At 49.0% G+C, this 15,000-nt stretch overlaps 1 protein-coding gene across 1 annotated transcript in view; it reads right to left on the minus strand.

The window, feature by feature from the left end:
- LOC120043318 (circularly permutated Ras protein 1-like) overlaps nucleotides 1-13,630 on the minus strand; it is a 24,186-nt gene extending 10,556 nt beyond the window's left edge. Inside the window, exons 1-5 of the mRNA XM_038987935.1 lie at nucleotides 13,558-13,630; nucleotides 13,330-13,430; nucleotides 12,504-12,716; nucleotides 11,849-11,899; nucleotides 7,786-7,875 (exon numbers count right to left, since the gene is read on the minus strand). Coding sequence (XP_038843863.1) covers nucleotides 7,786-7,875; nucleotides 11,849-11,899; nucleotides 12,504-12,716; nucleotides 13,330-13,430; nucleotides 13,558-13,567 — 465 coding nt within the window. The 5' untranslated portion in view covers nucleotides 13,568-13,630. The remainder of the gene's footprint in view (nucleotides 1-7,785; nucleotides 7,876-11,848; nucleotides 11,900-12,503; nucleotides 12,717-13,329; nucleotides 13,431-13,557) is intronic.
- Nucleotides 13,631-15,000: the final 1,370 nt, after the last annotated feature.

The raw sequence follows: 15,000 nt of genomic DNA on the forward strand, positions 1-15,000 counted from the left end.
GAGGGAGGGAGGGAGGGAGGGAGGGAGGGAGGGAGGGAGGGAGGGAGGGAGGGAGGGAGGGAGTGTTATTGATAGCCCAGTCCCTCAGAGAGACTGGTACACCTGAACCATCACCATACACTACTACCTACAGAGAGAGAGAGGGAGGGAGGGAGGGGATGGGGAGGGAGTGTTATTGATAGCCCAGTCCCTCAGAGAGACTGGTACACCTGAACCATCACCATACACTACTACCTACAGAGGGAGGGAGGGAGGGAGGGAGGGAGGGAGGGAGGGAGGGAGGGAGTGTTATTGATAGCCCAGTCCCTCAGAGAGACTGGTACACCTGAACCATCACCATACACTACTACCTACAGAGGGAGGGAGGGAGGGAGGGAGGGAGGGAGGGAGGGAGGGAGGGAGTGTTATTGATAGCCCAGTCCCTCAGAGAGACTGGTACACCTGAACCATCACCATACACTACTACCTACAGAGAGAGAGAGGGAGGGAGGGAGGGGATGGGGAGGGAGTGTTATTGATAGCCCAGTCCCTCAGAGAGACTGGTGAACCTGAACCATCACCATACAGAGGGAGCAAGAGAGAGAGAGAGAGATAATTATCATATCAATAAAGACAATATGCCTGACATATCAATATGTTATTGATAGCCCAGTCCCTCAGAGAGACTGGTACACCTGAACCATCACCATACAGAGAGAGCAAGAGAGAGAGAGAGAGATAATTGTCATATCAATAAAGAAAATATGCCACAGGTAGACAGGTGCACAGGTAGACAGGTGCACAGGTAGACAGGTGCACAGGTAGACAGGTAGACAGGTGGGCAGGTAGGCAGGTAGGCAGGTAGGCAGGTAGACAGGTAGGCAGGTAGGCAGGTAGGCAGCTAGGCAGGTAGACAGCTAGGCAGGTAGACAGGTAGACAGGTAGACAGGTAAACAGATAGACAGGTAGACAGGTAGGCAGGTAGACAGCTAGGCAGGTAGACAGCTAGGCAGGTAGACAGGTAGACAGCTAGGCAGGTAGACAGATAGACAGCTAGGCAGGTAGACAGATAGACAGGTAGGCAGGTAGACAGCTAGGCAGGTAGAGAGGTAGACAGGTAGAGAGGTAGACAGGTAGACAGGTAGAGAGGTAGACAGGTAGGCAGGTAGACAGGTAGACAGGTAGGCAGCTAGACAGGTAGAGAGGTAGACAGGTAGAGAGGTAGGCAGGTAGGCAGGTAGACAGGTAGGCAGGTAGACAGCTAGACAGGTAGACAGGTAGACAGGTAGACAGGTAGGCAGGTAGACAGGTAGACAGCTAGGCAGCTAGGCAGGTAGACAGGTAGACAGGTAGACAGCTAGGCAGGTAGACAGGTAGACAGGTAGACAGCTAGGCAGGTAGACAGATAGACAGCTAGGCAGGTAGACAGATAGACAGGTAGACAGGTAGACAGGTAGGCAGGTAGACAGCTAGACAGCTAGGCAGGTAGATAGGTAGACAGGTAGACAGCTAGGCAGGTAGACAGGTAGGCAGGTAGACAGGTAGACAGGTAGACAGGTAGGCAGGTAGACAGGTAGACAGCTAGGCAGGTAGATAGGTAGACAGGTAGGCAGGTAGACAGCTAGGCAGCTAGGCAGGTAGGCAGGTAGACAGGTAGACAGCTAGGCAGGTAGACAGGTAGACAGGTGGGCAGGTAGACAGGTAGACAGCTAGGCAGGTAGGCAGGTAGACAGCTTGGCAGGTAGACAGCTAGGCAGGTAGACAGGTAGACAGGTAGACAGCTAGGCAGGTAGACAGCTAGGCAGGTAGACAGGTAGACAGCTAGACAGCTAGGCAGGTAGACAGGTAGACAGGTAGACAGGTAGGCAGGTAGGCAGGTAGGCAGGTAGACAGGTAGGCAGGTAGACATGTAGACAGGTAGACATGTAGACAGGTAGGCAGGTAGGCAGGTAGACATGTAGGCAGGTAGGCAGGTAGACAGGTAGGCAGGTAGGCAGGTAGACAGGTAGGCAGGTAGACAGGTAGGCTTGTAGACATGTAGACAGGTAGACAGGTAGACAGGTAGACAGGTAGGCAGGTAGACAAGTAGACAGGTAGGCAGGTAGACATGTAGACAGGTAGACAGGTAGGCTGGTAGACATGTAGACAGGTAGACAGGTAGGCAGGTAGACAGGTAGGCAGGTAGACAGGTAGGCAGGTAGACAGGTAGGCATGTAGACAGGTAGACAGGTAGGCAGGTAGACAGGTAGGCAGGTAGACAGGTAGGCATGTAGGCAGGTAGACAGGTAGACAGGTAGGCAGGTAGACAGGTAGGCAGGTAGACAGGTAGGCAGGTAGGCATGTAGACATGTAGGCATGTAGACAGGTAGGCAGGTAGACAGGTAGGCATGTAGACATGTAGACAGGTAGGCAGGTAGACAGGTAGACAGGTAGACAGGTAGGCAGGTAGACAGGTAGGCAGGTAGACAGGTAGACAGGTAGACAGCTAGGCAGGTAGACAGCTAGGCAGGTAGACAGGTAGACAGGTAGACAGGTAGACAGGTAGGCAGGTAGACAGGTAGACAGGTAGACAGGTAGACAGGTAGGCAGGTAGACAGGTAGGCAGGTAGACAGCTAGGCAGGTAGAGAGGTAGACAGGTAGAGAGGTAGACAGGTAGAGAGGTAGACAGGTAGACAGGTAGGCAGGTAGACAGGTAGACAGGTAGGCAGGTAGACAGGTAGACAGGTAGACAGGTAGACAGGTAGACAGGTAGGCAGGTAGAGAGGTAGACAGGTAGACAGGTAGAGAGGTAGACAGGTAGAGAGGTAGACAGGTAGACAGGTAGACAGGTAGACAGGTAGGCAGGTAGACAGCTAGGCAGGTAGAAAGGTAGACAGGTAGAGAGGTAGACAGGTAGACAGGTAGAAAGGTAGACAGGTAGACAGGTAGACAGGTAGACAGGTAGGCAGGTAGACAGCTAGGCAGGTAGAAAGGTAGACAGGTAGAGAGGTAGACAGGTAGGCAGGTAGACAGGTAGACAGGTAGGCAGGTAGACAGGTAGACAGGTAGGCAGGTAGACAGGTAGGCAGGTAGACAGGTAGACAGGTAGGCAGGTAGACAGGTAGACAGGTAGACAGGTAGGCAGGTAGACAGGTAGGCAGGTAGACAGGTAGACAGGTAGGCAGGTAGACAGGTAGACAGGTAGGCAGGTAGAAAGGTAGACAGGTAGGCAGGTAGACAGGTAGACAGGTAGACAGGTAGGCAGGTAGACAGCTAGGCAGGTAGACAGGTAGGCAGGTAGACAGGTAGACAGGTAGGCAGGTAGACAGGTAGGCAGGTAGACAGGTAGACAGGTAGGCAGGTAGACAGGTAGACAGGTAGGCAGGTAGACAGCTAGGCAGGTAGAAAGGTAGACAGGTAGAGAGGTAGACAGGTAGACAGGTAGACAGGTAGAGAGGTAGACAGGTAGACAGGTAGACAGGTAGAGAGGTAGACAGGTAGGCAGGTAGACAGGTAGACAGGTAGGCAGCTAGACAGGTAGAGAGGTAGACAGGTAGAGAGGTAGGCAGGTAGACAGGTAGACAGGTAGGCAGGTAGACAGGTAGACAGGTAGAAAGGTAGACAGGTAGAGAGGTAGACAGGTAGACAGGTAGAGAGGTAGACAGGTAGAGAGGTAGACAGGTAGACAGGTAGAGAGGTAGACAGGTAGGCAGGTAGACAGGTAGACAGGTAGGCAGCTAGACAGGTAGGCAGGTAGACAGCTAGGCAGGTAGAAAGGTAGACAGGTAGAGAGGTAGACAGGTAGACAGGTAGACAGGTAGAGAGGTAGACAGGTAGAGAGGTAGACAGGTAGACAGGTAGACAGGTAGGCAGGTAGACAGGTAGACAGGTAGAGAGGTAGACAGGTAGGCAGGTAGGCAGGTAGACAGGTAGACAGCTAGACAGGTAGGCAGGTAGACAGCTAGGCAGGTAGAAAGGTAGACAGGTAGAGAGGTAGACAGGTAGACAGGTAGAGAGGTAGACAGGTAGAGAGGTAGACAGGTAGACAGGTAGAGAGGTAGACAGGTAGACAGGTAGGCAGGTAGACAGGTAGGCAGGTAGACAGGTAGACAGGTAGGCAGGTAGACAGGTAGACAGGTAGACAGGTAGGCAGGTAGACAGCTAGGCAGGTAGAAAGGTAGACAGGTAGAGAGGTAGACAGGTAGACAGCTAGGCAGGTAGAAAGGTAGACAGGTAGAGAGGTAGACAGGTAGACAGCTAGGCAGGTAGAAAGGTAGACAGGTAGACAGGTAGACAGGTAGGCAGGTAGACAGGTAGGCAGGTAGACAGGTAGACAGGTAGAGAGGTAGACAGGTAGGCAGGTAGGCAGGTAGACAGGTAGACAGCTAGACAGGTAGGCAGGTAGACAGCTAGGCAGGTAGAAAGGTAGACAGGTAGAGAGGTAGACAGGTAGACAGGTAGACAGGTAGAGAGGTAGACAGGTAGACAGGTAGAGAGGTAGACAGGTAGACAGGTAGGCAGGTAGACAGGTAGGCAGGTAGACAGGTAGACAGGTAGGCAGGTAGACAGGTAGACAGGTAGACAGGTAGACAGGTAGGCAGGTAGACAGCTAGGCAGGTAGAAAGGTAGACAGGTAGAGAGGTAGACAGGTAGACAGCTAGGCAGGTAGAAAGGTAGACAGGTAGAGAGGTAGACAGGTAGACAGCTAGGCAGGTAGAAAGGTAGACAGGTAGACAGGTAGACAGGTAGGCAGGTAGACAGGTAGACAGGTAGGCAGGTAGACAGGTAGACAGGTAGACAGGTAGACAGGTAGGCAGGTAGAGAGGTAGACAGGTAGACAGGTAGACATGTAGACAGGTAGACAGCTAGGCAGGTAGAAAGGTAGACAGGTAGACAGGTAGACAGGTAGGTACACACATAGCCGGCGCGTCTTTATTTTTTTATATTTTTTTTACCTTTATTTAACTAGGCAAGTCAGTTAAGAACAAATTCTTATTTTCAATGACAGCCTAGGAACAGTGGGTTAACTGCCTTGTTCAGGGACAGAACAACAGATTTTTCTACATATTTCTTTTAAGAATACAAAATTCATTACTAAAATATAGTCGATGCATAAGTATTCAGACCCTTAGTTTAGGCAAGCCTTAATTAGTTCAGGAGTAGAATTTGGTTTAAGAATTTGGTTTAAGAAATCACATAATAAGTGACATGGACTCGCTGTGTGAAATAATAGTGGTTCACATGATTTTTGAATGACTACCCCTTCCTCTGTCCTCATACATACAACATCTGTAAGGTCCCTCAGTCAAGTTTTGAATTTCAAACACAGATTCAACTACAAAGACCAGGGAGCTTTCGAAAGCCTCATAAAGAAGGGCAATGATTGGTCGATGGGTAACAATAACAAATCAGACATTTAATATCTATTTAAGCATGGTCAAGATCATAATTATGCTGTGGATTATGCATTAAACCACTAAGACACATCAAAGATACCCGTTTTCCTCTGAACTGAGCTGCAGGACAGGAAGGAAACTGCTCAGGTGCTGTCTAGCCATGATCCCCAACATCTTGACAGAGCTTGAAGAATTTTGAAAAGAATAATGGGCAAGTTTCACAATCGAGGTGTACAAAGTTCTTAGAGATTTACCCAGAAAGCCTCACAGCTGTAATCACTGCCAACGGTGCTTCTAACATGTATTGACTCAGGGAGCTGAAAACTTATGCAATGACTATATTTGAGTTATTGCGTTTTTATTCATCAAAAAAATATATATAATAGTATTTGACATTACAGGGTTATTTTGGGCTCCATCAAATTGTATTATACAAAATGACAATTAAACAAATGTTTATCCCACTTTGTAACACAACAAAATGTGAAGAAATCCAAAGGGTCTGAATACTTTTGCCAAGGGGTCTGAATACTTTTCCAAGACCAAGGGGTCTGAATACTTTTCCAAGACCAAGGGGTCTGAATACTTTTGCCAAGGGGTCTGAATACTTTTGCCAAGGGGTCTGAATACTTTTGCCAAGGGGTCTGAATACTTTTCCAAGACCAAGGGGTCTGAATACTTTTGCAAGGCCAAGGGGTCTGAATACTTTTGCCAAGGGGTCTGAATACTTTTGCCAAGGGGTCTGAATACTTTTGCAAGGCCAAGGGGTCTGAATACTTTTGCCAAGGGGTCTGAATACTTTTGCCAAGGGGTCTGAATACTTTTCCAAGACCAAGGGGTCTGAATACTTTTGCAAGGCCAAGGGGTCTGAATACTTTTGCCAAGGGGTCTGAATACTTTTGCCAAGGGGTCTGAATACTTTTCCAAGACCAAGGGGTCTGAATACTTTTGCAAGGCCAAGGGGTCTGAATACTTTTGCCAAGGGGTCTGAATACTTTTCCAAGACCAAGGGGTCTGAATACTTTTCCAAGACCAATGGGTCTGAATACTTTTGCCAAGGCCAAGGTGTCTGAATACTTTTGCCAAGGCCAAGGGGGTCTGAATACTTTTGCAAGGCCAAGGGGTCTAAATACTTTTGCAAGGCTCTGTAAGTGTCTCCCGTTTTTGTAGCCCTACATTGGATGGATGTATTCAAGATGAGGTTGTTCTTATTGCTCTCAGTTTGTTTTTATGGTAGGCCATTAAAGATCCTGCTAATATGTCTCCGGTCATGTAAAGCGGTGTTGAATTGCAATGAAATCATTTATCAGAAAATAAAAATAAATTGCTTCTCCAAAACTTGAATCTCACGCACCTTTATAGACATTAAAAGGGAAGAGACACCATTAATCATTGTTGACACTATCAATCAAACACACACCCCTGCATGCATGCACACAAGCACTCACCACTATCTATCATTCTTCAGTTCTTGATTACAATCATCTCAAAAAATCTACAGACGGTAAGTTTCTCAACATAGTTCTGTACACGGTTGATTCATGCTATCAAAGGACTCTTGTCATAACTGAAAATACACTTGTACAGTTCACTGAATCTGTGTCATACACAACTGGGTACCAGTAGTTTTACCGGTCTGAGGCAATGTGACACAATACTTGTTGTACTTTGAACCCCGCCCTGTGCTACTGGGTCCTGGACTTCCTGACGGGCCGGCCCCCAGGTGGTGAAGGTAGGCAACAACACCTCCACTACGCTGACCCTCAACACAGGGGCCACACAATGGTGTGTGCTCAGCTCCCCTCCTCTACTCACTGTTCACCCATGACTGCGTGGTCACGCACGCCTCCAACTCAGTCATTAAGTTTGCAGACGACACAGCGGTGGCCTGATTACCAACAATGACGCGACAGCCTACAGGGAGGAGGTGAGAACCCTGGCGGAGTGGTGCCAGGAAAATAACCTCTCCCTGAACGTCAACAAAACGAAGGAGACCTAGTTAGTAACACAACTCTTATAACTCGTATCTTACACTACATCAAAAGGGAAGAGAGACAGTGTTATAATCCTGAGCTTCTTTGTCTCTCTTTGTTGCAGTTCCCCTGTGGTTTGGGCCACAACAAGATATTGGAACATACAAGATGTTGGAATTTGAAGAAACACAACTAGATTACATCTTTGCTTTGTGACACTTTGCTTCTTGAAAGTCCAATATCTTGAAAACGTGGAGTTTTCCTTTAACGTTAGGGGGAGGATTAATGTTATATGTGAAGTTAGTATAGGGTGAGTCCTATAGGGTGAGTCCTATAGGGTGAGTCCCCGTGATAAAAATTCTAAATAATGGTTTCAAAAATGTACCATTTCTGTCACAACAGGACCTGTTTCCCTCCCTCCCTTCCTCCAAATTCTCTCCCCAAAATCAATCAGTACCTGGTCATTGAAGGTAACCATGGCGACTCTGCGGTGAGGTGAGGTCTGCAGCATAGAGGACAGCGCCCTCTGGAGGGCATCCTGAATACTCTACACAGAGAGAGAGAGAGAGCATTGGCATACACTACGTTACCAAAAGTATGTGGACACCTGCTCGTCAAACATCGAATTCCAAAATCATGGGCCTTAATATGGAGTTGGTCCCCCCTTTGCTGCTATAACAGCCTCCACTCTTCTGGGAAGGCTTTCCACTAGATGTTGGAACATTGCTGTGGGGACTTGCTTCCATTCAGCCAGAAGAGCATTAGTGAGGTCAGGTACTGATGTTGGGGCGATTAGGCCTGGCTCGCAGTCGGCGTTCCAATTCATCCCGAAGGTGTTTGATGGGGTTGAGGTCAGGGCTCTGTGCAGTCTAGTCAAGTTCTGCCACACTGATCTCGACAAACCATTTCTGTATGGACCTGGCTTTGTGCACGAGGGGCATTGTCATGCTGAAACAGGAAGGGCCTTCCCCGAATCCGCTCATTTTAAGGGGTGTCCACATACTTTTGTATACATTGCAAGTCAAAAGTTTTAGAACACCTACTCATTCAAGGGTTTAATAGTGAAGACATCAACACTATGAAATAACACATATGGAATCATGTAGTAACCAAAAAAGTGTTAAACAAATCAAAAAATATTTTATATTTGAGATTCGCATTGTCTCAACCAGCTTTATGATGTAGTCACCTAGGATGCATTTAAATTAACAGGTGTGCCTTATTAAAAGTTAATTTGTGGAATTTCTTTTCCTGCATTCCATCTGAAGTGATGGAACAAGATGTCCGCCCTGTTGCTAGAAACATGGACGAGTACAAACCTTTGCCTTGACTTCCGCAAGGCAAAAAAAGACAGTACAGGGACAATGTGGAGTCCAACGGCTCAGACACAAGAAACCACGTGGCAGGGATTTCAGACAATCACAGATTATAAAGGGGAAAGCAGCCACGTGGCGGACACATACGCCTCACTCCCAGACAAGCAAAACATATTTTTTTCCCCCCCCACTTGCTTCAAGAGGGCCACCATTGTTCCTGTACCCAAGCAGGCAAAAGTAACTGAACTAAATGACTATCGCCCCATAGCACTCACTTCTGTCAACTTCTGAAGTTCTTTGAAAGGCTAGTCAAAGACCATATCACCTCCACCATACCCGACCCCCTTGACCCCACTACAATTTGCAAACCCGCCCCAACAGATTCATGGACAACACAATCGCCATCGCCCTGCACACTGCCCCTATCACACCTGGACAAGAGGAATACCTATGTGAGAATGCTGTGTATCAACTACAGCTCAGCTTTAATTGAACCTCAGAGCTCGTTACTGAGCTCAGGGCCTTGGGCCTGAACTCCTCCCTGTTCAACTGGGTCCTACATTTCCTGACGGGCTGACCACAGGTGGGGAGGATAGGCAACAACACCTATCTTCGCCACGCAGATCTTGAACAAGGTGGCCCAGGCATGTGTGCTCAGCACCCTCCATTACTCCCTGTTCACCCACGACTGCGTGGTCACGCACGACTCCAACTCAATCATCAAGTTCGCTGCCGACACGACAGTGGTAGGCCTGACTACCAACAACGACGAGACAGCCTACTGGGAGGAGTGGTAGGCCTGACTACCAACAACGATGAGACAGCCTACTGGGAGGAGTGGTAGGCCTGACTACCAACAACGACCAGACAGCCTACTGGGAGGAGTGGTAGGCCTGACTACCAACAACGACGAGACAGCCTACTGGGAGGAGTGGTAGGCCTGACTACCAACAACGACGAGACAGCCTACTGGGAGGAGTGGTAGGCCTGACTACCAACAACGACGAGACAGCCTACTGGGAGGAGTGGTGGGCCGGACTACCAACAATGACAAGACAGCCTACTGGGAGGAGTGGTAGTCCTGACTACCAACAATGACAAGACAGCCTACTGGGAGGAGTGGTAGTCCTGACTACCAACAATGACAAGACAGCCTACTGGGAGGAGTGGTAGGCCTGACTACCAACAATGACAAGACAGCCTACTGGGAGGAGTGGTAGGCCTGACTACCAACAATGACAAGACAGCCTACTGGGAGGAGTGGTAGGCCTGACTACCAACAATGACAAGACAGCCTACTGGGAGGAGTGGTAGACCTGACTACCAACAATGACAAGACAGCCTACTGGGAGGAGTGGTAGGCCTGACTACCAACAATGACAAGACAGCCTACTGGGAGGAGTGGTAGGCCTGACTACCAACAATGACAAGACAGCCTACTGGGAGGAGTGGTAGGCCTGACTACCAACAATGACAAGATAGCCTACTGGGAGCAGTGGTAGGCCTGACTACCAACAATGACAAGACAGACTACTGGGAGGAGTGGTAGGCCTGACTACCAACAATGACCAGACAGCCTACTGGGAGGAGTGGTAGGCCTGACTACCAACAATGACAAGACAGCCTACTGGGAGGAGTGGTAGGCCTGACTACCAACAATGACGAGACACGCTACTGGGAGGAGTGGTAGGCCTGACTACCAACAATGACGAGACAGCCTACTGGGAGGAGTGGTAGGCCTGACTACCAACAATGACAAGACAGCCTACTGGGAGGAGTGGTAGGCCTGACTACCAACAATGACAAGACAGCCTACTGGGAGGAGTGGTAGGCCTGATTACCAACAATGACAAGACAGCCTACTGGGAGGAGTGGTAGGCCTGACTACCAACAATGACAAGACAGCCTACTGGGAGGAGTGGTAGGCCTGATTACCAACAATGACAAGACAGCCTACTGGGAGCAGTGGTAGGCCTGATTACCAACAATGACAAGACAGCCTACTGGGAGGAGTGGTAGGCCTGATTACCAACAATGACAAGACAGCCTACTGGGAGGAGTGGTAGGCCTGATTACCAACAATGACAAGACAGCCTACTGGGAGGAGTGGTAGGCCTGACTACCAACAATGACAAGACAGCCTACTGGGAGGAGTGGTAGGCCTGACTACCAACAATGACAAGACAGCCTACTGGGAAGAGTGGTAGGCCTGATTACCAACAACAACGAGACAGCCTACTGGGAGGAGTGGTAGGCCTGACTACCAACAATGACAAGACAGGCTACTGGGAGAGGGTGAGGGCCCTGGCGGAGTGGTGCCAGGAAAATAACCTCTCCCTCAACGTCAACAAAACAAACGGGCCGATCGTGACCTACAGTAGACAGAAAAGAGACCACGCCCCCATCCTCATCGACGGGGCCCCTGTGGATAGGGTCAAAAGCTTAAAGTTCCTCGGCGTACACATCACTGAGGACCTGAAATGAACTTTCACCACACCTTGGTGAAGGCACAAGTAGCGCCTCTACAACCACAGGAGGCTGAAGAAATTCGGCATGGCCCCTTAGACCCTCAAACAACTTTTACAGATGTACCATTGAGATCATTCTGTTGGGCATCACCGCCTGGTACGACAACTGCAGCACCCTCAACCGCAGGGCTCTTCAGAGGGTGGTGTGGTCAGCCCAACGCATTACTGAAGAATCGCTGCCTGCCCTCCAGGACATTAACCAAGAAGATCATAAGGACATAAAGTCATTAGTCCGAAGCCACAGACTCTTCACTCGGCTACCGACTGACAGACTGAGACAGTACAGGTGCATCACAGCTAAGACCGAGACACAAAAAACACAGCTTGTTAAAGACTGTTAAACAGCTTCTATTACCATCAGACTGTTGAACAGCTTCTATTACCATCAGACTGTTGAACAGCTTCTATTACCATCATGCTATTTGGGTTGATAATTAGATTCGTTCTGACGTTTCTTGATTTCTTAATTTTTCACATACATATGTTTTATTTTCAAATGTAATTATTTCGTGTACTTCTTTGACATTTAACTGCATTGTTATGAGCTAGTAACTTAAGCATGTCACTGCACGGCCAATAACATCTGCTGAACTGTGTATGCGACCAATAAAGTTTGATTTGAAATAGACTAGTCCATCTTATAGAAGTAGAGAATCTGAACACTGGAACAACGCACCTGTAGTCTGGAGACATAGGTTGGTGACCTCATAGCATTCCCTGGGGAGACCTGGGAAGAAAATATAGAAAATATAGATGCAATAGGATAGAGATACAGCTGGTAGACAGACAGACGGACGGACGGACGGACGGACGGACGGACGGACGGACGGACAGACAGACAGACAGACAGACAGACAGACAGACAGACAGACAGACAGACAGACAGACAGACACCCAGACGGACGGACAGACAGACAGACAGACGGACACCCAGACAGACAGACAGACAGACAGACGGACACCCAGACAGACAGACAGACAGACAGACAGACAGACAGACAGACAGACAGACAGATGGAGAGACAGACGGACAGACAGACAGACAGACAGACAGACAGACAGACAGACAGACAGACAGACAGACAGACAGACAGACAGACAGACAGACAGACAGACAGACAGACAGACAGACAGACAGACAGACAGACAGATGGAGAGACAGACGGACACCCAGACAGACAGACAGACAGACAGACAGACAGACAGACAGACAGACAGACAGACAGACAGACAGACAGACAGACAGACAGACAGACAGACAGACAGACAGACAGACAGACAGACAGACAGACAGACAGACAGACAGACAGACAGACAGACAGACAACACACCTCAGAGGTGGTGCTCATGCTCCCAGATATGTCAACACAGAAGACCACCATGACATCCTCCAGGTTCTCGTAGTCCTGGTCAGTCTGACGGGGGAGGTAGATCACATCTCTCCCTCTAGGAGCTCCTCTAACCTTCGGGCCCACCTTGGAACCAACTCTCAGGTCTGGGGTAGACAAGTTGTTCTGGAGACCACAGAACTCACACTGCCACACCTTGAGAGAGAGAGAGAGAGAGAGAGCATAACTACTAGTCAACAAGATAACTGAACTTCACTTATTGAATTGAGAGACAGGAAAGGGTGAAGGGGAGAGTGAAAGAGAGAGAGACAGTGTGTGAGAGAGTGCAAGAGAGAGAGAGTGCGAGAGAGAGAGAGACAGTGTGTGAGAGAGTGCAAGAGAGAGAGAGAGAAAGAGAGAGACAGTGTGTGAGAGAGAGAGAGAGGGAGACTTCACAGCAGCAAGAGAGAAAAGGTCAACCAGTGAAGAACAAACACCATTGTAAATACAACCCATATTTATGCTTTTGTACTTTAACTATTTGTACATCGTTACAACACTATATATAGACATAATATGACATTTGAAATATCTTTATTCCTTTGGAACTTCTGTGAGTGTAATGTTTACTGTTGTTCATTTTTATTGTTTATTTCACTTATGTATATTATCTACCTCACTTACTTTGGCAATGTTAACATGTTTCCCATGGCAATAAAGCCCCTTTAATTGAATTGAATTGAGAGAGACAGAGAGACAGAGAGAGAGAGAGATGGAAAGAGAGAGACAGAGAGAGAGAGAGAGAGAGAGCGAGAGAGTGTAAACTCACGGCAGTGTCCTGTGTGCTTTGTACAGAGCTCAGGGAGGACAGGGCAGCACTACATCTCCCACAATGCTTCACAGGACTCTGAGTGCTCTGGATGCCAGATGCTGTGGAGTGGAGGGAGAGAGAATTATGTGTGTGTGTGTGTGTGTGTGTGTGTGTGTGTGTGTGTGTGTGTGTGTGTGTGTGTGTGTGTGTGTGTGTGTGTGTGTGTGTGTGTGTGTGTGTGTGTACCTCTACTCATGTCTACCAGACGTCCAACACTGAGAGAGAGAACGTTAACATTAGCCTTCAATCTGATGCTCTGCTCTCCTTGGCCTTCCACACCTGAGAATACACACACACACACACACACACACATACACACACATACACACACACACACACACACACACACACACACGGTCTTGTTTAACTAACCTTGTGGGGACACACAATTCAGTCCCATTCAAAATCCTAACCCCTAACGCCTAACGCTAACATTAACCCCAAACCCTAACCCTAGCCCCAAACCATAACCCTAGCCCCTAACAATAACCCTATCCCCTAACCCTAACCCTAGCCCCAAACCCTAACCCTAGCCCCTAACCATAACCCTAGCCCCTAACCCTAACCCTAACCCTAGCCCCTAACCATAACCCTAGCCCCAAACCCAGCCCTAGCCCCAAGCCCTAACCCCAAACCCTAACCCTAACCATAACCCTAGCCCCAAACCCTAACCCCAAACCCTAACCCTAGCCCCTAACCCCAAACCCTAACCCTAACCATAACCCTAGCCCCAAACCCTAACCCAGCCCTAGCCCCTAACCCTAACCATAACCATAACCCTAGCCCCTAACCCTAACCATAACCCTAGCCCCTAACCCTAACCATAACCCTAGCCCTTAACCCTAACCCTAGCCCCAAACCCTAACCATAACCCTAGCCCCAAACCCTAACCATAACCATAACCATAATCCTAGCCCCAAACCCTAACCATAACCCTAGCCCTTAACCCTAACCCTAGCCCCAAACCCTAACCATAACCCTAGCCCCAAACCCTAACCATAACAATAACCCTAGCCCTTAACCCTAACCCTAGACCCTAGACCCTAACCCAGCCCTAGCCCCAAACCCTAACCCTAGCCCCTAACCATAGCCCTTAACCCTAACCCTAACCCTAGCCCCAAACCCTAACCCAGCCCCAAACCCTAACCCTAACCCTAGCCCTTAACCCTAACCCAAACCCTAACCCAGCCCTAGCCCCAAACCCTAACCCCAAACCCTAACCCTAGCCCCTAACCATAACCCTAGCCCCTAACCATAACCCTAGCCCCTAACCCTAACCCTAACCCAACCCTAGCCCCAAACCCTAACCCAACCCTATCCCCAAACCCTAACCCTAACCCGAGCCCCAAACCCTAACCCTAACCATAACCCTAGCCCCAAACCCTAACCCTAGCCCCAAACCCTAACCCTAGCCCCAAACCCTAACCCTAGCCCTAACCATAACCCTAGCTCCAAACCCTAGCCCCTAACCCAACCCTAGCCCTAACCATAACCCTAGCCCCAAACCCTAACCCTAGCCCCAAACCCAGCCCTAGCCCCAAACCCTAACCCCAAACCCTAACCCTAACCATAACCCTAGCTCCAAACCCTAGCCTCTAACCCAACCCTAGCCCTAAACCCTAACCCAAC

This window comes from Salvelinus namaycush, unplaced genomic scaffold (genome assembly GCF_016432855.1).
Source record: "Salvelinus namaycush isolate Seneca unplaced genomic scaffold, SaNama_1.0 Scaffold9, whole genome shotgun sequence".
NCBI lineage: Eukaryota > Metazoa > Chordata > Actinopteri > Salmoniformes > Salmonidae > Salvelinus > Salvelinus namaycush.